Genomic DNA, 22946 nt, shown 5'->3' with positions numbered 1-22946 from the left:
CTGCTTTGCATATGCTTTTATCAAATTGGATTTCCCCCCTCCTGACCCAGCCCAGTGCTTAAAAAGCCCTAAATCCCCTTGAATTTAATTTCCCCTTGTCTGCGAGGTCTATCCCCAGTTTCAGTCTCACCCACGTATTTTACATACTCCCGCTCGCGATCCTGATGTGAGCTTTCCGCGAGCTTCGGTGTCTTCCCTGCGCAAAAGCTGGGCAACCCGTGTCCTGCTCAGAACAGCCGCCACCTCAGCTGGGAAACGAGCCGCTGCCCAGTGTGGCCATGGCTCCACTTGGGACCCGGTGCTACCGGAGGTTTCACCCCGGCACCCTCACCCCACGGCCCCTCGCTGCCGCTGGGGCTGGTGCAGAGGGGTCCAGGCTGGGGACGGGTGCTGGGGGCGGTGGTGATGGACCCCTACCCTGGCAAACTCCCCCCGCCTCCTTGCCCGCAGGGTGCTGAGCGCCCCTGAGAAAGAAATGACACAAAACTGTCCCCAGGGCACGTCCCCCAGAGCAGGAGATGCTTATTCACTCATGCAAATGAATTTCAGTAGTGGCTCCTCTCCCCCATAACAATTCTCTCCCCGAGAGGATCTCTGCTGGCAAGCAAGGCTCCCCTGGGTACGTACACACACGCTGCTATTTCACGCTGTCTTGTTTCACTTCTCTTTTTGATTTCAAAGTAAAAAGTAGATAAAGTTGGAAACCGACAACTGCAGCAGCTTTCAAGGTTACAGGCAGCAGCGGCAGCAGAAACAGCAGGTTACTCTACCTGAAAAGCGTGTTTCGCCCTTAGCCCGTGCCCACGAAGGGGGGGGTGTTAGCTGGTGGTGGCACACGGTGCGGTGGGAGCACCTGCCGTCATGGGTGGGTGGGTGCCGGCACGTCGTGCCGGGGTGCATCCAGGTGCTGCAGCTGTGGCCGGCGTGGAGCATATGCTCTGCGGCTTCCCACCACCATCACACTCCGTCCTCGGCTGCCGGCCGCCTGCTGTCCTCGGAGGTCGGCACTGAGCACGCGTGCACGGAGCAGGAGACGTGCATGGAGCAGATGTGCGCAAAGCAGATGTGCACGGAGCAGATGTGCACGGAGCAGGGGTGTGCGCGGAGGAGATGTGCATGGAGCAGGGAATGAGTGTGGAGCAGGAGACTTGCACAGAATAGGGGTTGCGCATGGAGCAGATGTGCATGGACTGGCTGGGGCCGGAGCAGGAGATGGGCACGGGTTAGGGAGAAGGGGTGGAAGGGCAGGCAGGCTGGTGCCAGCTGCCCTGATTTTAACACAGCAACAGGAGCCGTGTTCCCAAATACCGGCTCCTTCGGGAGGGCAGGGAAAACCAGGCAAGGGCCGGTCCTTGGCCCATGAACTGCAGCAAAGTGGCACCGAGAGCTGTTCCTGAGAGCTGCCCTGTGCGTGGTCAGAAGATGCAGGTTTGGTGGGAGCCAGGCAGCCACCCTGCCCGGGGGAGCTGCCCAGCAGCACGGTGGGAGGTGGGAGCTGCCCATGGGGCTCAGCACGAGCCCGGCAGCAGCACGGGGTGAGCTGGGACGGGGCTGCAGAGGGCACGCGTCTCCCAAGGACCCTCGCTCGGAACACAGCGGGACCGGACGGCACAGCTGTTTGCTGGCTTTAATGAGGATGGGCTCGGTACGGTGACAAGATAACACAAATAACAGACCTGCTGAGCCAGGAAAGTGCCAGTGGTGGCCCGTGCTGGCGGAGACAGGCACGTGTGAAGTCCTCTTGGTGTAATCGGCACCGAACAGCTTGCACAAGGCAGAGGTGCTCAGCCTCGTGGCTGGATCCCGTGTTCGAGATGGCTGCTGGGTCCTGGGAGAGCTGCTGCTGAGCCCTGGCACGGTGGGGGCTGAGCGGCCCTGAGCCTCAACCCAGCACCGCTGCTGAGATGGAAATGAATTAGGGGAGCTTTGCCAGCTCCGAGCACAGGGTGCTGACCTTGGGCTGGGGCGTGCCATGCAAACAGATCCACTTCTTCTTTATTGTGGCCTGCAGAAATGTCCCTGCTTCCTCCCCCGAAATGGGCTCTTTGGCCTTGCAGGCTGCGGTGCCACACATCACTTGGCAGCTACCCTGATGCTGGCGTACTCGGAGCAGGCTGCGCCGGGGGTCCTGCTGTGCCGCGGGGCTGTGGGCAGGGGCTGGAGATCGGCATAGTGGATGTCATTGTCCTCCTTGCTGCTTTGCTGCAGAAGTGCACACAAATGGTGAATGCCATCACAAGAAAAATCTTGCAAAAATAACCCGAACGGTAGGTTCAAGCCGGGATGGTGGTGCCACGGCTGCGCAGACGGCCCCGCCGTGGTGCGGAGCGTGCTGGGACCGCGTGCAGGCAGCTGCTGCTCCCCCAGTGCCCACCCTGGCCCCGGAGCCTTGCAGAGTCCCTGCAAGCCGGGGCATTGGCATGGAATGCTCTTCCCCATACTCGTGGCTCACTCTTACCTGGCAGGGCAGATGTGAGGTCTCTGCATCCACGATTTCGTTGCTGGGGGGGGGGGGAAGGACAGCCATTAGAGCTAAAGGAAGCCAGGTGCCCTCCCCACTCCACTGAGCATGGCGCTCCTCTCAATTCCCCTCCCAAATTTTAGGTGGGCTTTGTGGCACATGGCCACACACAACGCCCATGCTGAAGGCAGAGAAGAGGGACAACATGCTGTCTGCCCGCCTGGGACGGGCTCAGACACCACGGTGAGGGCTGCAGGGAGCTCCCCAGCGGTGGGTGCTCCCCACCACGTGCTCCTGTGAAATGCAGAGAGAAGTGATGGAGCGCAGCGATGCGCCTGTGAGTAAAGGACTTTTTCTGGGGATAACCACTGCTTCGGAGGGAGAGGAAACCAGGATAAAGCAGGTGGATAAGGCAGTTCGCTCACCTCGGGGTGCAGAAGGAAGAGGTGGTGCGTACGGACCTGGGGGTGCCGGGGGTCCCTGCACAGCACCGCAGACGGATGGGCAAGAAGCTGCCCACAGCTGCCAGCCTGGCCAGGCGCTGGCTCTCTGCCTCGCCTCTGCGCTTCCTCCTGTAGATGCAAAGGGTGACAAAGAGGCCAAGGAGGACGAGGAAGCAGAGCAGTACAGCTGCAGCCACCATGCTGGGAACCAGGGCTCTATCTGTGGAGATACAAGGCAGAGCAGGCAGAGGGTGGTGGGCAGCTTGGGACCCCGCCGCAGGCAGGATGGGGGCTGTGGGATGGGGACCCTGGAGACCAGCATCCCGCTGGGCTGCACTCACCATGCAGGGACACCACCGTGCCCTTTCCATGCCGAAACATCTCCACACCGCTCACCATTTTGTTGAACTTCACGCAGTAATAGGTGCCGGCATCCTCGGGGCGAACATCCCTGATGCGGATGCTGAAGTCTGTGTTGGAGTGACTCACTACCCGTGTCACACGGGGGAAGGTGCCCGTCTGGTCATAAACGGTCTTGTTCCCACTGCCCCAGCCCTTCAGCCACTTCACGGGGCCGAGGGGACCGGCTGCAGACATGGTGCAGGTCAGGGTGAGCGTCTCCCCCGCTGCCACCGACACCTTGTCCTGGGGCTGCTGCAGCTCGAAGTCCGGACCCACCTGGGCACCCGCACCTGAGCACAGCGACAGGAGGGTTTGGTGCTGAGCGACGGAGCGAGGAGAGGCCTCGCTCCGCTCATCCCGAGCGGCACGGGCAGAGAAGCCCCAGCTCGCTCCGAGTTTGCAGCAGTTCAGCTGAGAAATATCCCTGGATATGGCAGAGACAAACCGCAGGCGCTGGGAGCAGCGGGAGTCGGGTTCAAAACGAACAAGGAGCAAATTTGCCTCCCCTGTCGTGTCGTTAACAGGAGGTGCTGCGGGTGCTCCGACCCCAGAGAGGTACAGAGAGCGCCAAGGGGAATTCCTGGCAGGAAAAACTCCCGAGTGCTGTTAAACATTAACGCCCCGGCTCTGTACAACAGGAGTCGAGATGACCGGGGCTCTGCGAGGAAGCGGGGTTCACGGCTCGGGGGCCAGCCGGGAGCCGGCTCTGAGCGGGGATGTGCAGCCCTGGAGCCGAACGCAGCCCCCAAACCCCTCCTGCCCCCCAAACCCCTCCTGCCTAAAGCCCCCCCCGCTACCTTCGACACCGGCTCGGCGGGGCTCGGGGCTGCACGTCCCGGTGCTCGGCGCTGCACACCCCGCCCGCCTCACCCCCCAGCATCCCAAAAAGGCGGTCGGAGGAGGAAAGCCCCCCGTTCCCCGTCCGTTACCGATCTGCTGCGGCCGCCGGGCCTCTCCCCCGCCGTCCCCGTTCCCCCCGCTCCCCAATCCCGGTCCCGGGCAGCAGCAGCCGGCGGCGGCGGGGCAGGGAAGCGGGAGAGGTGGCGGGGGGGGGGGAAGACTGTCGCCGTTCCGGACTCACCCGAGAACCCCAGTGGGAAGAGGCTGAGCTGGCCGAATAGGAGCTGAAGGGCCGCAGCGACACGCCAGGCCATCGGCACTGCCCAAACTTTGGGCTCCGGGAGAAGGAAAAAGGAGAAGCTGCACAGGAAATGGAGGCGAGCGGGAGCGGGGCTGTGAACGCTTTTGGTGCCTGCCCCGGGGGCGGGCAAGCGGCAGAATCGGCCGGCAGCTCCGCCGGGCTTTATCCCCGAAGGGCAGCCGCTGAGAGCGAAGCGGCTCCCGGTCTGGCCCCGCCGGGGACGGGGCAGGAAAGCGGCTCGGGCTCCTTCTCGGTTTGGCGAGCAGGGGGGTGGGGGGGTTTGGGGGGCTCAGGCGAAGCCCTGGGCGAGCTCTGGACCACCGGCCTGTCGGAGAGGCCAAGCCGTGGCCCGATCCTGCTGGCGAGGGCCGGGTGTCCCCTCGACAGCCCGGGGTGCCGGGATCGGGCCCCCTCTCTTTGGTCGCCCCATGCCGGTGGCTGTGGCCCACGTCCGTGGGGAGAGCGGGACCGACATCACCGTCAAGGACCAGCCTCGTGACGTTGAGATGGTGTCAACGCCGTGGGAACCGGCTGGGTCTTGTGCAAGGGGTCTGTGGAGGAACTTGGCCGGCAGCGAGCCCCTTCCTTCCCCTTTGCTAGGAGAGAGCCCAGCGCCCTGCCCTGCTGAGCCGAGCTGAGCCGAGCCGAGCCGTCACGGAGCAGGACATGGGAATCACCATGGCTCTGGTGACGTGGGCACTGCCTCTCACCTACTTGATGCTGTTTCTGCTCTGGAGATCCCCAGGTGAGTGGGGTCCCCGCACAGCCCCAGCACCTTTCCCACGGCACGCTCCCCTGCGCCGCTGGCAGAGCAAGCCCCTGTGCCCGTGGGTATCTGGGGCTCTTCTTTCACTGCCTCCCTTCCAGCTTGCTTTTTTCCCCAGCTGAAGAGTTTGGTGTACTCCAGAATGTCCCGGAAGCCCCGGGCTCTCCCCATCCCGCAGTCACCAGCCGTGCCGGCTGCCCTGGGGGGCAAGGGGCAGGGGTGTCTCTTTGTCCCCTTCTCTGGGCTTGGGGCCGGGGGTCTGGTGATGCCCCGTGCTGTGCCCCAGCTCCAGGGCCCCTCATCAGCCCCAAACCCTCCTGTCGCTGTGCTCAGGTGCGGGTGCCCAGGTGAGTCCGGACTTCGAGCTGCAGCAGCCCCAGGACAAGGTGTCGGTGGCAGCGGGGGAGACGCTCACCCTGACCTGCACCACGTCTGCAGCCGGTCCCCTCGGCCCCGTGAAGTGGCTGAAGGGCTGGGGCGATGGGAACGAGACAGTTTATGACCAGGCGGTTACCGTCCCCCGCGTGACGCGGATAGTGAGTATCTCCAACACAGACTTCAGCATCCACATCAGGGATGTTCGCCCCGAGGATGCCGGCACCTATTACTGCGTGAAGTTTGACAAACGGGTGGTCGGTCTTGATGTGTTTCGACGTGGAAAGGGCACGGTGGTGTCCGTGCACGGTGAGTGGGGCTCCCACAGCAGCTCCTGGTGGGAACCAGCCCTGCCGGGAGCAGCCCCTGCCCCATCCCAGCCCGGTGGGCTCAGCTCGGGGCGAGCGGGGATGGGGAAGGGGCTCAGGGGCCGGTCCCATGGTCCATCCCCAGGCACATCCGTGCCCCCATGGGAGACCCCGGTCCCTGCAGCCCCGGGCTGGGTGGGGGTGGCAGAGCCCGGTCTGACGGCCCCACACTTCTCCCCACAGCCAAACCCACCCCCCCAGTCGTGTCTGGACCCGACAACAGAACGGGGCTGGGGCAACGGGTGCCTTTCACCTGCACGGCCGGAGGGTTCTTCCCCAAAGAGATTGATGTGAAATGGTTCAAGGACAAGGACCGGATCTCAGTTCAGCCACCCAGTATCACCCTTGGGCAGACGAAATCCTCCTACGACATGTCCAGCACTGCGGTGGTGACACTGCAGAAGGACGATGTCCACTCGCAGCTCATCTGTGAGGTGCAGCACTCCACGCTGACGGCCCCGCTGAGGGGGATGTACCAGCTCAGGAAAGCCCTGCGAGGTGAGGGCTGGGGGGCACTGGCGCTCGGGGTGCCCAGCTCCTGTGGGGCTGGAGGTCCCAGGACAGGGACAGGGCACCCTGCGGGCAGCAGAGCCAGGGGATGCCAGGCACCAGGCGCTGCCTCTCTTCCCAGTTTCCCCCAAAGTCAGCGTGGTCGCTGGCGTGCCGAGCCCCGTTGAGGTGGACAAGACCATGAACTTCTCCTGCTACGTGGAGGGGTTTTACCCAGGAGATGTGGCCGTCACCTGGCTGGAGAACGGGATGGAGATAAAGGTGGAGAACATCTCCCAGCCGGTGGAGACCCCCCGGGGCTTGTTTGAGCTGAGGAGCCTGGTGGAGGTCCAAGCGACGGAGGAGAAGAACGGGTCCGTGTTCACCTGCCGAGTGGTGCACGATGCCCGGGGCCCCATCGACAGCACGGCCACCCTGTGGATCACTGTTGCAGCCAAGGGGGAATTGAGCGACAGGACCCTGACAGATAACGGTGCGTGAGAGCCGCTGGGATGCGGTCCCTGCCGGGGAGGCTGTAAGATGTCACCCCCCTGAGAAATCTCAAAGTCCCACCAGAGTCTGGTTCAAGGACAGAAAAACTCCATGTTGGGGTGCTGGGGGGTGTGATACTGGCAGGTACTGAGCCGCCATCCTTGGTGCTTCAGGTGTCACCAGCCCGACCCCAGCTGTAAGGCTGGGTGGGGGTGGCAGAGCCCGGTCTGACGGCCCCACACTTCTCCCCACAACCAAACCCACCCCCCGAGTCGTGCCTGGGCCGGACCACAGAACGGTGCTGGGGCAACGGGTGCCTTTCACCTGCACGGCTGGAGGGGTCTTCCCTGAAGACACACTCATGTCTCCTGTCCCCACCGCAGGTGTGTGCCTCCTGTACTGCTCTGGCTTGTGGCTTGGCATCCTGCTCGAGAAGGGGCTTCTCGGCGGCTTCCTCATCTTCCTCTTCAAGCGCGCAAGGGCATGAGGAAGGAAACGCCGGGGCCGACACCTCATCCCACTCCGTGTCGATCCCCGGTTCCTCAGATCACAGCGCCGGGAGCGGGTCCCGGGACTCGGCTGCCACCGGCTTTGTCGTGTATACCGGGAAATAAAGGGGCTGCGATGCACAGGTTGCCCTGGACTGCTCCATGCCACCGGTCCCGGGCGCAGACCCCCGCGGCAGCCCCGGCCAACGGCGGGAGCAGGATGGTGGAGCCTTGGGGGGGGGGAACCGGGACAGCCCCTTGTCGCGTCACGGACAGCGGCAGCGCCGCAAGACCACCGGAGGGCTCCGGTTAATGGCGGGGGGGGGGGGGGGGGGTGCCCGTCCCGGGGCTCGGCGTTTCGCATCGCGGTGCTCGGCGCTGCACGCCCGGCGCTCGGCGCATCGCACCGCCGGGCCGCCAGGGGTCGCTGTGCCGAGAGCAGAGCGGGGCGGGTCGCTCCTAGGTGTTTCCAGCCGGTAGCGTTTGGCGGCGCACACGGAGGGGCGGGGAGGGGCGGGGCTGGCGCGGGCCCCGGCGGGGTTTAGGCGCTGCACCGCGGCAAGATGGCGGACAGGGAGGAGGCGCTGAGGGAGTTCGTGGCCGTGACCGGCGTCGAGGAGGAGCGAGCGCGTTTCTTCCTGGAGTCCGCCGGTTGGGATCTCCAGGTAGCCCCGTCGTCCTCCCCGTCGGCGGCGGGAGCGTTGGACCGGGAGCTCGGTCTCCTGCAGGTTCAAGGCCTCGCCCGGCGGCCGCTCCCGAGTCTCCGGCCCGCAAGGGTCGGTCTCCGCCGGTGCCGCGGGTCCGGGGGCTGGTTGGGGCCGAAGCCCGTCCTGGTTCTCTCGTTAATTTGAACATAGTTAATTTCTAGAACGGGGCGAAGAAGCGGGGTCGGGGGGGGGGTTCTGGGTTTTGCCGGGTTTCCGTGGGTTTTCCTTGAACGCTCGTGCGGTTGTTAGTGCTTCAGCGTTTGTACTTTCAGCAGCAGTCCCGGCACCCCCAAATTAAGGGGGAGATCGGCCACCACTTTGACCTGCTCCTGTCTCCCATCCCCCTCAAACGATCCGGCTGTGTGAATCTCCAAGTCTACTCACGGATGTCACAAAAGCAACTGTTTCAAAACAGTAATTTTAGCACAACCCCTGTAGAAATATTGCAGAATAAGGGTGAGTTGCTCTGGCATACCTGTAGCGGTGAGTGTCCTACCACGACAAAGCCAAATGTCAGAAGCTGGCAAAGCCTCATCTTTGCTAGGACCTCCAAAGAGGGAAATTACATGAAATGTCTGTATGTTATTTGGGTGTGGTTTTGCCATTTTTGCTCTCACCCTGAAAAGCTCCTGTGGTGTTCCTTTCCAGATTGCGCTTGCCAGTTTCTACGAGGACGGGGGTGATGAGGACATTCTGACTCTTCCCCAGCCGACACCCAGCTCTATATCCAGAGGCACTGCAGCCAGGTGAGGAGGGAGCTTCAGCTCAGGCCGATCTGTTTATCGGCAACTTGTAAACCTGACAGTGAAAACTACTTGTGTAAAAGCGCAAGCTCTGTCTAAAGTACTGGTGTATGTTAATTTTCAGGAGAAATAGTTCTGCGTTTAGGTCTGCTTCACCTAATATACCTCTCTAGAAATTGTGAAAACCTCAGCATTTATACATCACAAGCTCAGATGTTATGGCACAACTAATCCAAAGATCAGTTAGGACAACTTGCTTCATTGCTCAGGAAAAACTTGATTTGTCTTTTGAGGTTAGAAGACAATCAGTTGGTGACACTTTCATTTGAGCAGATTGTATCTCCACAGGAAAAATATTTTCTAATTTTGTGTGACACCTGATCTGATGAAGTCGAGCTTTTTACCAAAGGAGGTTATTTTTGCCTTACCAAATCCTTGTGCGGTAGGGAAATACTATCCAGTTTTAAAGAGAAGGAGTTACTGACTATATCCTGAAGGAAAAGTGCTCTCTGTTCAGGCTTTGGTGAATAAAGTCCATATTGCAGAAGAACCCTGCTTCAGTTTGGATCACAACTAACAGCCTTGGCAGAAAAAACAAGAGGGGAAGGACGTGGAGGCTGGACTGTCCTGGGGCCTGGAAGAGAAACCTGTGCTTGTGCAGGTTCAGAAGTGGCGGCTCTTTGGAAGAAGCAACAAAATCCAGTACATGAGCAAAGAAGACTGAAGACCCGCTGCTTTTTCTGTGGCTGCAGCTGCTATGTGAGCCTCCTCCAGTGCCCCCACTCCAGTTTTCTCTTTGGTGTGGTTGGCAGAGAGGTCCAAGAGCTCAGTTTACCACTCAGTTACACCAGTGCTGACCTGTCACTTCATAGAGTAATGAATCAGACCCTGAAAGTAGAACAGGGTCAACCTAACTGCTGTGTTCAGGAGCTTTTGCTCACGTTGTTGAAACGCGTCATGAGGCTGACGTACTTCTCCAATTGACTTTTGCAGTGACCACAGAGTAACATCGTTTAGAGACCTTGTTCATGCGCAGGAGGAGGATGATGAAGAGGAGGAGGGACAGCGGTAAGTTTTCAGTTAAAAACTGTGTGATGGCTTGCCACTTGTGTACAGTGTTTTTTTAAAAAGCAGATTTAAGTCGATACAAAATTCCTGTATTGAGAAATCTCAGATTTGACCCGGTAAGGTTGGTCAGTGCAAAGTCTGTACATGGCTGTATAAACACCAGTTTTCATTGCTGAATTGTGCTGTTGAAAGCCTAAAGTAGGATGTGGAAGCCCGAGGTTAAGAATAGGAAAAAGCCCAGATCATCAGTTATGTCCGTAGAGAACAGAAATGTGGGAATAATGCAGGGATTGCTTTTCTTTCTGCCTGGGTTTTGGGGGGGGGTTGGCTGGGTGTTTTGGTTTGGTTTTTTTGTTTTGGTTTGGTTTTTTAAGTGCTGCTTAAGGGTAATGTAATGGAGTGTGGAGGTGGAAATTAAAATGTAGGTCCCCTTTCCAATGGGAACATGGTGTACTAGTGGGAAAGCTGTCTACGATGTCAGCTGTAAGTAGTTAAATACCCTTAAGGTTAACAGGCAAGGTAAATTGAATGGAACTGATGTATCTTAAGGTGGCTCAGTCTAGGTAGGCTGTGTGGTCTTCTGCAAACAGATGTGAGCTTGCTCTGTATGTGTTATGAGCCATCTGGAAGCTAATAAACCTGATCTTCCAGAAGTGCTTAATTGCACTTCACCGTGTGTTCATTGCTTCCCATTTAGATCTGTCCTGTGTGTGGTGATCTTTCAGTGTGGCACAGACATGTGCCTTCCCTCAAAATACCTGTTAGATGTTGCCCATTTTCTTCCATCTGACAGGTCAGAGACGTGCTGGAAGTCTTGTTCAGCATGGTAGTATAGCATTCGAAACTGAGCCTTGTCAGTCTGGACTGTTTCTCTTGCTAGGGCTGAGAGAGTTGTTATCACTTTATTCCTGTTGATCAATGGATAATTTTACAGGAACTTGTAAGTGGCTACAGGAGATCCACTGGTAGTAGCTAATATTTGTACATGCAAGTTGGACAAAAATGAACTGAATCCTGATATAAAACTGCTGGGTCCTGTCACGTGCGTCTCCTGGAGAAGCAGTGGTCCAGTCTTACCCAGAAGCCATGTGCTTTCTGTTAGGTTTTATGCCGGTGGCTCAGAGAGAAGTGGACAGCAGATCGTTGGTCCTCCGAGGAAGAAGAGTCCCAACGAACTGGTGGAGGATCTGTTCAAAGGAGCAAAGGAGCACGGTGCAGTGGCGGTTGATCGGACGGCCAAGAGCGGTGGCGAGACTAGCAAGCCTAAAGTGAGGAGTGTTGAGTTCTTCCTTCTGTTCCCTGTTTCACTTAAGGCTCCCACTGTGACAGCTGTTTGGTACTGTGGAGTCCTGGAATAACCTTAAAAGGGCAGCTAAGTCTGGACTTCTGTCTTAGTGCAGCTCCAATTCGTGTGTCACAGTGGCAAGAAAAGCAGCTTTCTTGTGCCGTATTTATTAACTTGTTCAAGCTGGTCACTGTGCCTGCAGGACAATAGATGTTGCTGATGCCGTGAAGCCCCCCTGTTCATCCATAACGTTGTTGGGGAAAGGGAAGCAAGCTGTCTTGGGTTTGTGTCACTCTATAACCTCGTTGCCTGTCCCTCTCTCTTGCAGCCTTTCGCAGGGGGAGGGTATCGCCTCGGGGCTACTCCAGAGGAGGAGTCTGCTTATGTGGCAGGAGAGAGGAGACAGAACTCTGCTCAGGACGTGAGTATCTCTCTGTTCTGTTTTATAGATGTCACCTGAGGGATTTCTCTGCTGTAGCTACACAGCTCGCAAGCCCTGAGAGTTATAAAGCTTGATAGAAATTCAAGAGGATGGAAGTATGGTAAATCCTGCTTCTCGTGGGATTCCTGATTAGAAAATAATAGATGCTTGGGTCTTGCGTAAGCAGTTTTTTGATGATCTTTTAATTAAGAATCTGAGTGTTCCTTAGAAGGGCAGATTGCGAAAAATAGTGCGCAAAGAGCACTGGGTAGTTAATGCTTCTTTATCCATTGAAGAGATGCGGAGCTAGCAGCATCAATGCAAGACTCTCTTGTGCTTGGCTTGTGAGCAAATACCCATCTAGGCTGTGGTGGGAGCTTGGTTTAGGCTCCTTGTCTAGCACGCTCTTGGGTCTTCAACCATATTTATCAGAAAGGGGTCTGTGGTGCCACCCTCTAGCAATTGATGCATGAGTGCTTTGGGTTTTTGCCTCAGCCCAGAGGAACCTGGCTGGAACATTTTGTGCACCTTGAAATTCCTCTGCTGGTCAGGAACTTTTCACTTTGCGTCCGGTTATTGTTCTTACTAAGATGCTTCAGTGAGGCTGACTGTTGTTTGCGGGCTGCTGCAGGTGCATGTTGTACTGAAGCTCTGGAAGAGTGGATTCAGTCTGGATAGCGGAGAACTGAGGAGCTACCAGGATCCGTCCAATGCCCAGTTTCTTGATGATATCCGCAGAGGGTATGTAGCGAGAAGGGAGAGAAAGAATAGCTGTTTTCTGAAACACAAGCCTTTGTGGAATCCAGGATGCTGAATCAATGGCACATTTCACCTGAGCTTTCTTAAAAGAGCTAGATTCTTAATGTGGAAACTATGGGAGGGCAGATTTGAACATTTACTTCAAATAAGTGGGAAGTGGCTTTGGTTTGTGTGGGGCCTTGAGAGTTTGAAGTGAAGACTTTCGTATTTGGGCTGAGGATTTCTGTTGCATCATGTCACTCCAGGTGAGGGCCAGGGAAAAGTAACCTTTAATTTGTGTCTGTTAGTGGGGAGGTGTGCATCTGCCCTGTTAATTAAGCAAGGGCTCACCGTGATTCCTGAAATTCTAGAGGGCTGTGGCTGGCACTTTTTCTCTGCACTTTCTTGACTTGCTTCTTCAGGCAGCTGCCTTAGGACACTCTCTTTGCAGGGAAGTCCCGGCAGAGCTGCGCAGGTTAGCACGGGGTGGACAAGTGAACCTGGATATGGAGGATCACCGTGATGAGGAGTATGTGAAACCTAAAAGTGTCTTCAAAGCTTTTACTGGAGAAGGACAGAAGCTGGGCAGGTAAGAAGACAGCAGCGCTGGTTTGCTATGTGTGTGATGTGAGAGAGTCACTTTGAGAGTTTTGCTGGGTTGAGCCTTTTGATTCATCTTTCTGAAGAAAAGGCACTTGGTACCTGCAGTGTGTGAGGTGTTCCTCTAAGAGAGGAAACTAGGTTTACTGGCGTGTACTGTGAGATGGCTCAGCCTTTCTGTGGCAGGAGGCGGATCCCTGGTTTGGAACCACCATGACATGTCACATAGAAGCAGTGTTTCCAAGTTACACTGCCCCTGTTCCTGTGGGTGTGTGAAGACCTGTGATGCAGTGCTGCAGAGGGAGATGGCAGAGGTGAAGTCCTAGACAAGTTCCTGCTGACTAGCAGACTCCTAAATTCTCAATTCCAACTTGCATTGGTGTCTCTTGACTAGGAACCCTGGTAGTTGGGCCCAGCAGGCGATAAGCTCACTGCCTGACTCCTGGCACCCTGCAGCCAGGTGAGTCATTTGGTTTTAACAGCTCGCCTTGTGTCTCCCTGTTCTCAGCACTGTGCCCCAGGTGATGGGCACCAGCTCACCAGCCCAGCAGGCAGAGAATGAAGCCAAAGCCAGTTCTGCCATCGCTATTGATGAGTCGGAGCCCATCACCAACATCCAAATCCGGCTTGCTGATGGTGGGCGACTGGTCCAGAAGTTTAACCACAATCACAGGTACAAACGCGACAGGAAACACAGGTTACTAATTGGGAAGGCCCGAATGACACTGCAAACTGCACAGGTGGAGCAGATGTTAAAATCCTGGCTAGCCTGCTAAAGGGAGCTCTGGGGATCCTTCTATATAGGTGAATAGGAATAAAGTTATTGTGGGGTCTTAAGGCAGTCGTTAACTGTTGGAAGGGTAGGATTTGCTTTCCAAATAGTGATTAGTGATAGATTATAGCCAGTGATACTGCACCTGGGACCTTCAGTATTATCAGCAGAATTCTTCTTAACGTCACCTATAAAAAGCTGAATCTCTTCTAAGGGCTTTAGCAACTGTCAGATAATTAGGAACTTGGTTTAGTTATTCTGACTCTCAGTTCAGACTTTTCTACTGGGCTGTTCCCTGGGCTGAATGGAGCACCAAGGAGTGCTCTTACAGCAGTTCAGTTCCCTTGGACAAGTAAAGGTGGCTTATATACCCTGCTGCTTCGTTAGACTTCTCTCCCGAAGTCCTTCTCACCTACTTGATCTCAGAGAGTGTGGCCATTTGTTTATACTCATTCCTCCAGTTTCTAGAAGAGAATCAAGCATGATGCAAAAAGTTACAAAAACCTTCTGCTACAATCGGGTGCAGGAAATAGATCCAGTGTCACTGTTTTGGCTGCTCTTGGGAGTTGAGATCATCTAGATTTATGCTGCGTGTGATGAGCTCAGTCACTTATAGCAGCTAGTGTCAAGCAATTTGTTAATCTGTTCATGTTGAAGGATTCAGAAGCTTTCAATTTCAACTAGTCACCTGACAACACAAACATTCCCATTGGGCAGTGTAAAAGAACATCTAGGTGTAAGTCTTTAGCTTATAAAGCAGCTTGTGTTATTTTCACTGAATGGGAACCTACGGAGGAGTAGGTTAAATCAGAATTGTCTGGCTGTGGCCTCTACTGTTAGCTGAAAAACAAGAGCAGCGACTGCAGGGTTGCATGCTCTGGAAAGGGTGAATTTAGGCTGTTGCCATGCGTTTTTTACAGGATATTTAGTAACAGGATCACCCTTGTGTGTTTGATCCCTTTGGACAGGATCCGTGACATCCGACTCTTCATAGTAGATGCTCGGCCAGCAATGGCTGCCACCAGTTTCGTCCTCATGACCACCTTCCCAAATAAAGAGCTGACTGATGAGAACCAAACCCTGAAGGAAGCCAACCTGCTCAATGCTGTCATTGTTCAGCGGTTAACATAAAGGAACCCACCTCTCGCCACACGCCTGCCTGCAGCGCGCATGTGTCGTCTCATCCTGTGTGTGCACCTGTGCTGTGCAACACGGGCTCACATCTACTCGTAGCTCTGGGTTCTTAGGTCTTGGTTGGACTTTTTTTCTCTTTAGTTGCATTTCCCATGGTTTTTTTTTGTTTTTTGTTTTTTTTGTGATGATGATCAGTGGACTTCAAAATAAATAAATGAAACGAATCCATTTTGAAAGGAGCTGCAGCCTATTGTGCCACAAATTCTCCCACGAGAGTTCAGTTACCTTTGTGGATTGCGTTAATGCGCTCTTTAGAGGGGAGGAAGGTGAGGGGGAAGGGAGGTCCCAGGGAGCAGTTTCTGACCGTTGCCAACTGACTGCTCATCACAATCTTTTTGCTCTTCCCTCTCCTCCAGGGACTGCTGCAAAGTACTCCCTTTGTTTTCACACATTAAATACAAACTATATGAGAATGGGTGATCTGATTGTCAGGATAATGGTTACATTACTGTAAAAGCATAGTGGGGGAAGTTTTGTGAAACAGCTGTTGCTCAGTGTGGGGAAAACTGATGTGTGTGTGCAGGTGCAAGGTTTAACACTCTTCTTGGGCTTTTCTGGAGAGAAAGTCCTGACTTCCCTTCCCTCAGCAGAACTCTTAGGGGCATTCACTGCAGTACCCACCTGCTCTGCCTGCACTTTCTGCAGCAGTCCAGACTGACTGCAGTTCTAATTTGCTGTATTGCATTTCTCTGAGAAACCCTGCTGCTGACTTTTTCTTTCCAAGAAGGCACAAAGCTCAATCAGCTTGAAGTGACTGAAAGGGCAAACAGAGTCTGTCTTACTGGAAAGCAAGTTTTATTTTAAGAGGTGAATTATTGAGAGGATGGAAGCAGCTCAGGTGGAAAAACTCAAGGCTGTAGTACCCTTTGATTTATTTCCTCTCCTCTGCTGAGGACTAACATAACTGAACACCTGGAATTCTCCAGCTTTGGTCTGTTCTGCTGTTAATGTTTTGGGCTCAGGTCTCCATATTTTATTTTCCTTTGAACAGAATCCTGCAGGTGAATTTGTTATGCCTAGACATGAGGGACTGGTAGCTCTGGTGTAGCGTCACGCGCACGAGTTGCCATATAGCGTTGTGCCACGGCACTTTGCACCGACCCACAGCATGCTTGCTATCCTAAGCCCTGGGCTTCGGTGCAGAACTCGGAGCTGTGCTGAACAGTGGGCCTCCAGACATCGGCTAACTGGGAGCTGCCCTGCGCCCAGCGGTATCCTTTTGAGAGAGGCTGGATTGCTGCCGTGCGAAGGGTTGGAGCACGCCATCCGCTTCCTGCCTTAGTCACGCTGGAGCCCTGCGGCTGCTGTTGTGCTGTAAGTCCACCCCCCTCATCACTCTGAAGCTTCCAGGTCCTCACCTTGGTGTGAGCAGAGAACAAGCTGTAGGGAAGTGCAGGCTGGGGGAGGGCCAGCAGGTTGGACAGGTTCAGCATGAGAAACTCGCTTGGCTGGCTGTATTAATACAAAACTGTGGGAGTAGATACCAGACCTTAGCAAGGGCATTTTTACAACAGTTTCTCAACTGAGAGCTGAATTAACTTACATTTTTCATTACTAAATGGATATATAATGTGCGTAACAACAAATTTGTAAATTATTGTGAAAATTACCATTAAAAGGCCGCAAAATAGGAAAACAGCGTTTGACCCTTTCTAATAGTGGCTACCATCTGTTCTCATATTTTGGATGATGTGCATGCGGATGTCTACTCTTACTGCTTTGGGTTGCTCTGCAAGCAGGCTTCCCAGTGCTGAGCTGTCTTCAGCTAAATGAGATTAAAAATCTCAGCAGCATTTTTAAAGATCTTTTCTGACAGGTGAACTTGGGGTTTGCCTGCCTGCATCACTTGATGTTGCATATTATGACCACTTAGTAAACTCTATGAAACAGTCCAGAGAGAATTCAGAAAGGTAATTTCCCTCAGACCTAAATATAGCCACAACTGTCTTGTGCGAAGTCACTCATTTTAATTGCTCATCAGAGGATGTTCTTGTATCGTGATCTTCTCCACACGTGCCATTTTGGGGACCTGGGACAACACCTTCCAGAGTCTGGCCAGCATGCGCCCCTAGAGCCAGAAAGAAAGTTTATCTAACAGAAGGAGTACAAATTACTTGTCTCCTGCTTCTGCCTTGCTAAGCCAGTGGCATCAGAGGACTGAGGTGGTGACTAGCTGGTGTCCATAGTCTTTGGCTGGATGAGCTGGACACGTTGGTGCCCCCAAATTAAATGAGGGTTGGCAGCTAGACAGCAGCTCATCTAGCTGCTGACCTCAAGGGTTCTGCTTGCCGATGGGAAGTTTCATATCCAGGTTTCCTCCCAGCTCTCTCCTTGCCAGTGGCATGGAAAGGTGATAAATTCAGTGGGGCACTGGGCTCAGAGACGCTTCTGTGCTAGGAAAAGCGAATTTTCCCCCTGAGCCGGAGGGTGGCAGTACTGCAGAGAAGCTACTCTCCACCCTGAAGACTCCAGCTGAGAAATTCTGCCAGCTCCTGCTGTGTGCAGGAGCTGCACCTTGTGCTGCTGTGTGTCTGTGAGCCCTTCTGGGATACCGCTGCCGACTCATCCTTCCTCTGGTTCTTTTCTTGGTTTTTGTTTTTGTAAGTAATGAGCAGTCCTTATCTCCTGGTGAGCAGGATCAGCTCTGCCCTGCCGCCAGGCTATCTGAAGTGTGCCGGAGTGGAGCACTGAAGTGATATCCAAGATAGGCGTGTCTTCTTCCAAAGTTGACAAAAGAGCCTGTAGGACAAACTGGAAGCAATGTACATGCAATCTCCTGTATGTAACTGTCGTCTTCTGGGAGCTGGTGGAACATTTCACTATAAAATAAGCTATAAAGCAAAAATGACAGCCAAGCTAATTAACGGGGAAGGGATAAAAAAAAAACCAAACAGGAAAAAGGTGGGTAGTGGAAGGAGACACCTTGATTTTGTAATGAAAATCACCTTCCTTGTCACTTGTGCAGCTCTTTGGTGTTTGCCATGCCCCTGCAGGAAGGTAAATGCTCATTTCTGACACTCCTATAGTTTGTGATGGTTGTTAGCAAGCTTATTGGACTTTAATAAAATCCCCTTCCTTTATCATTCCATTTCTTTGTTCTAACAGAGTCATAGTCTGAGATTGGACTTTTCTAAAACTGACATTTACGCCTGTGGAAAAAGTGTCTTTTTCTCCTTGCCCAGAGAAGTGTTTCACTTTGAAATTTTCCTTTTTTCTCTGATCGTTCCCTTCACAGGGGAGTCTTGCCTGTCTTCCTGGTCTTTCACACACTGGTGCTAAGGCAGTGCTCCACATCTCATGTGAAAACTCGCTTCTTTTCAATTTCTGTATGATAAGGTACAGCCCAGCTTTACAACTGTGCTGTGCTGTCTGGGGTTGATGTCTTTCACTGTATCAGCGTGTTTTTCTCCAAGTGCTGTAGTTTAACGGTTTTCTCTTCCTCAGATAGGTAATTGTGAGACTTGGATTTTTTTTCCTTTGTATGCAGTTCATTGTTTCCTCTTCTTCCTTTTCACATGTCCTCGTTGCTAAGATTTAGTTCCTGTGTTTTCTGATAGCGTTTTGCACCATTTCCTGGGAATTTTACCTCCCTTCTGTAATGCTGCTTTTGCCATGGGATGTTTCCTGGTCCATGTTTCTTGCATGGTCAGTGGTCTGCTTGCCTCAGGAGGTTCTGCTATCCCAGTGCCTTTGGTCAAGTAGTTTTTCAGTGATCCTGGTGTAGGAACATCCATTTCTAGGTGTAGCTGTACCTTCAGCTGCCTGTTCAGGTAAAACAATGTTAACAGCACAAAGCAGCTAGTTGGTTGGCTTGTTTTGGCACAAAACTCAGGTAGCTCAGCCAGCAGATAAATGGAAGCAGCGACAACAGATAGGGAGCAAGAAATCTCAGTGGGTACACCTGCAGCTACAAGAGGATGACTGTAAATTTTGGCCTAATTTTTTTTTTTCTTGTTGCCTTTGGTTATAATCAGTTATATTTAATTTAGTCTTTGCTCCTTATTGCTGGACAACACTAATTCTTTCCAGAAGGAGAAAGTGACCTTCATGCCATGGCTGCTTCTTGGGTGGGTCTTCAGCTCTCTGGTGTCTTTATTTAGAGGAATGATTAAAAGGATGTCATTGTGCTCCTGGGATGCTCCTCGGAAGTTCAGTCAGGAGGGTTTTCTTTTGAAAGCAGCACTGCTTTACAGATCCTTTGTTATCAAGAAAAAGGACCTTGAGTTGATGTTTCTTCTGACCCTGTAGCTACAGCAGAAAACTGGCTTAGGGGATTGTTGTCATAGTCACGTAGAACAAGATGCTTATGGGTTTCTTCAAAGCCCACCACCACGAGGGGAGGACCTGTGATACCTGCGTTAATCCTTGGGCAGGAGCTGGCATCTCTTCAGAAGTTTGCTGTTCTAGGTAAGCCTGTGTGAAGAACTGCTACGTTGTGAAAGCAAGAGTGCGCTACCCCCTTACCACTTCTAAATGGTCTTGTTTCTATTGGTGAACCAGAATGTTTATAGATGGAGACTGGTAATTTTAAATGACAGATTCAATTAAGCAACAAAGTTGTTTTTCTTATCAGGTTGTGGGTTTCCATTGCCACTTGTATGATAAACAACTGCCAAGGAAGTGTGTCCGACAGTCACTTGAGGCAGAGCTGGGAAGCTGGAGCCTGCGGTTCTTGGCCATGCCTGCTGCCAGGTGTGCTCTTCTGGTGACCCAGCTGCATCCCCGATGAAAGAAAAGCCTTTCAGCTCCTCTTACGCTTGGAGACTCAGACCAGGCTTCTCCAAGCCATGTGCTTCTGTACCTGTCCTTCAGGCACAGCAGCAATGAATGTATGCATCAGTGCTCTGCCTGGTGCAAAGGGAATTAGCCATTGCATGTACACTGGCTTGCTGAATTGTGCAGAGCTGGGTCTCCTCACCTACAGTCCTTGTTAATGAGGTGTGATCACCGTGCCAGCTTTTGTGGTGTGTTTTAGGCAGGTTTACTTTAGGAAGGAAAAGAGCCTAAAGCTAGTTGATGAGAGTTCAGCTGCAAGTCTCCTTCTTGCTCTGGTAAATAATGCACATGCTGTACCACGTGGCATAAACATACACAGCAGGCACGATGGCGGTGAGTGGCTCTGGGAGCTGGTGGAGTGTGTGTCACTGCAGACTGCTTGGGGACTTTCATATGTTGGCTGCTGCCAAAGTGCTAAGTGGGCTCCTACAGCAACACTGATGGAACAAGTAAGCAGCAAACGCACACTGTCTAAACCAAAACTGTAGCAGCTTATTGCAGCTGCTGGCCAGGTGATTGGGCTGGCTGTCAGCAAGGATCCTGCAGAGTTCAACAGAAACAGGAAGATAAATCCTTTCTAGTTACCTGTTAGCAAAAGTTTTTCCAAACAAGTCCCACGTTTCCCAATTACACACTTCTACAGAGAGTAGTATAATAGTAATTATGCAACAGGCCCACGTCTTTGGCAGTTGAACAGCTCCTGTGTCAAGCACCTCTCGATTTACTAATTTATCATTTTCTGACTTATTTACTACATTCCTAAATGCTTATCTTATTTGCTGTTCTGTCTTGTCTGCACTGAGCCTGTCTGTCCCAGCGCTGGGAGTTCCTGAATAGATTCCAGATGTTCTTATTTACTCAGGTACATTTCATGACTCTTCATTAAATTAACTCTTTATTGGCTTACAGGGCCTACAGTAGCAACAGCCCTTCCTCTCTTTTCTCATCCATCTTGGTGGCTGTTGAAGTCACAACTCCTGTTCCACCAAGAGAAGGCAGCTGTGCTAAGGGGAACATGAGAGCCGCTGGCTGTGCTTAGAGCAGTCAAGGAGGGGTAAACCTTCAGAGGACTTGCTAGTGGAACGTATCCAAATGCTGCCACTTGCTTCTGTGCCAAAAAATTCCCATTTGCTGGCTTTAGACTTCTTTTTTTTTTTTTTTTTTTTCCATGGGGCTCCCTTGCCTGAGCCACCCGTCTCTAGGTCATAGTACCCTGAGAAAAGCTGTTCAGCTAGCATGGCTTGGAGTTGTTTGTATCATGCATTCCTGGGCCCTGGGCTGCCTTGAGAGATAAGATCTCATGCTTCTGCAGCGGAGAAGGGGGTTCTGGGGAGGGACCTTTCCTTTGCAGTCAGTCAACTCCAACATGACCTTGTTTCTTAAACTGCAAAGCTTTGGCTTCTCTGAGCCTTTTGCTGAGTATTTGCGCAACAGAAAAATGGCTGTAGCTGGAGTGTTGCTGAGTGCTTTCCTTATTCTTTCAAAACCTATTTCTAAGCAATTGATAGCAAAAGATCAGTGTAGTGATGGAAGAGGCATTGTCCTTTTGTTCCAGACCCTTGGTGTGCGCAGTGTACGGTGAGCTGGTTTGGTTGGATTTCAGGCCTTGGCACAAGGTGTTATTAGAAAGCTCATTGCTTGCAGCAAGTAGCCCAGTGTATAGCAGTGATTAATACTGAGATTGGTGCTTTACATTGAAATCTGCCTTTCCAGCACAAAGCTGAACCCCGCTCTTGTGCAGAGGGCTGAGAGCTCCCCATGCTGCACTAGCAATCGTGACATCCTGTCTAGAGCCAACGGGTGATGCTGTCTTCTGTAAGGCACTGAGCAACATGACAAAAGCCTTTGGGAGGATCTGAGAGAGCAGAAATAAAGCTTTCCTGTGTTGAAGATAATTGTGCACTGAACTAGCCAGGGAGCGAGAGCTACACAGCTACTCTGGGAGGTAACTGTTGGTCATCTGTTGGCTTTCTAGTCTGTGAGCAGAAAATGCAGCTATTTGTACCTGGAGAGTAAATGAGTGCCAAAGAGCCAGAGGATTAAGTGCTGAGTACAATTTCCAAAGGTATCTTGTGTCTGTGCAAACGTAATTGTGTGTGATGAGTGGGTACAAAATGGCCTAGAAAAAAAATAAAAATCAGTTTTTTATATTTCCTTTTGAGTTTCCCCTTTCCTCTTGGGTGGGGAGAGATGTATTTTGCTTTCTTATAGAGATGTATGCTTAGATATGCTGGTGGGAGACAGGGATTTGGCTCCTACTGCACTGGCTGTGGTCCAGCGTGAGTGATATTTGTTATCTGGGATGTCAGTAAAATAGCAGTGAAGAGAGATGCTGCTGACTCAGTTGTACTGTGGCTTATTAACCAAGTTCTGACTCAGCCTGCAAAATTCAAGGGTTTTTTTAGATTAACCCCCACTGGACAAGGCAAGGCTGGGCTGAAGATGACACATTTTTCTAACAGTGTTGTGATGAACCTTGCAGAATGAGTGCCTGTGTTCTCCTTGGGTATGGGTGGTGGTACAGAGACACTAACATGGGTTTAACACACCCAGTGGCTCCTGGCAACCTGGGAGGAGAGCAGGGAGAAGGTTTTGCCTGTGGTGTTCTGCCCCAGCTGCTGCATATGAGTTCGGTTTCGGAGACTGAGTTTGATCTAGCTAGAGAAGCCTGTTTTTAAAGAGCTGCCTGATGAGACTAGATGTGCCAAGCAGATGATTAGCGGGCAGAGTGGCAGTGCGATCCCTTTCCTGCCAGCCTTTTGCCGTGTGCCTTCTGTCCTCTGAAGCCAATTTCTCCCTCTGCCTTTGCTTTGCCAAGTGCTTGTAACAGTGACGGGCTGCGTGCTGTGAGCACCGCTGCCTTGGGAGCTCAGCTGCTCCCACACAGCCAGCGCTGAGTAACTGGGCTCCTACCGCTCTTAATGTGGGAGTAATTTTTGGTTTGTGATACTGAGACTGCTCGGCTCTATGGGCTGTGAAGGGTCTGTGAAAGGGGACTAAGAAAAGCACGTTTCTTGTCACCACACTAAAACATACTGTGTGGGGTCTGCATTGCCATGGAAGATCTCTCAGGAGCTCACAGACTGAAAGAGGTTGATAATTGCAGATCTCCCTTAACAGAGAAAGGAAAATGTATCCCATGCCTCCTACTCTCACTGACATTGTCCTGGGCTAGGGCTGTGCCAACACCTTGCGCTCATTAAGGAGAGGGCAAAGT

General features: G+C 52.9%; 3 protein-coding genes across 6 annotated transcripts; 2 read left to right on the top strand and 1 right to left on the bottom strand.

Annotated features, from left to right (window-relative positions):
• Window positions 1-1613: 1613 nt before the first annotated feature.
• LOC104319517 (tyrosine-protein phosphatase non-receptor type substrate 1-like) lies at window positions 1614-4505 on the bottom strand. 4 transcript variants are annotated; one of them, XM_069802249.1, is made up of 5 exons: window positions 4388-4505; window positions 3246-3596; window positions 2887-3124; window positions 2459-2501; window positions 1614-2202 (listed from the first exon to the last, which is right to left on the bottom strand). In XM_069802249.1, the coding sequence occupies exons 1-5, from the start codon at window positions 4458-4460 to the stop codon at window positions 2074-2076; spliced, it is 834 nt and encodes a 277-aa protein (XP_069658350.1). In that variant the 5' UTR covers window positions 4461-4505; the 3' UTR covers window positions 1614-2073. The 4 variants fall into 4 exon arrangements, with proteins under 4 accessions (XP_069658350.1, XP_069658360.1, XP_069658368.1 ...); XM_069802259.1 differs by having other exon boundaries at window positions 2923-3124; XM_069802267.1 differs by having other exon boundaries at window positions 2887-3033.
• Window positions 4506-4517: 12 nt separating this feature from the next.
• LOC138689002 (signal-regulatory protein beta-1-like) lies at window positions 4518-7566 on the top strand. The gene is made up of 6 exons (XM_069802239.1): window positions 4518-4700; window positions 5048-5192; window positions 5547-5897; window positions 6140-6454; window positions 6588-6938; window positions 7321-7566. The coding sequence occupies exons 1-6, from the start codon at window positions 4518-4520 to the stop codon at window positions 7422-7424; spliced, it is 1449 nt and encodes a 482-aa protein (XP_069658340.1). The 3' UTR covers window positions 7425-7566.
• A 364-nt stretch (window positions 7567-7930) lies between these two features.
• NSFL1C (NSFL1 cofactor) lies at window positions 7931-15132 on the top strand. The gene is made up of 9 exons (XM_069802199.1): window positions 7931-8090; window positions 8781-8878; window positions 9869-9943; window positions 11046-11211; window positions 11557-11649; window positions 12281-12390; window positions 12839-12976; window positions 13496-13660; window positions 14728-15132. Exons 1-9 carry the CDS (start codon window positions 7989-7991, stop codon window positions 14888-14890), a joined length of 1110 nt encoding a protein of 369 aa, XP_069658300.1. The 5' UTR covers window positions 7931-7988; the 3' UTR covers window positions 14891-15132.
• Window positions 15133-22946: the final 7814 nt, after the last annotated feature.

The sequence above is a fragment of the Haliaeetus albicilla genome, chromosome 2 (assembly GCF_947461875.1).
Source record: "Haliaeetus albicilla chromosome 2, bHalAlb1.1, whole genome shotgun sequence".
NCBI classification, from domain to species: domain Eukaryota; kingdom Metazoa; phylum Chordata; class Aves; order Accipitriformes; family Accipitridae; genus Haliaeetus; species Haliaeetus albicilla.
The sequence above is the reverse complement of the archived record's forward strand: the minus strand, read 5'-3'. Positions and strand labels throughout refer to the sequence as shown.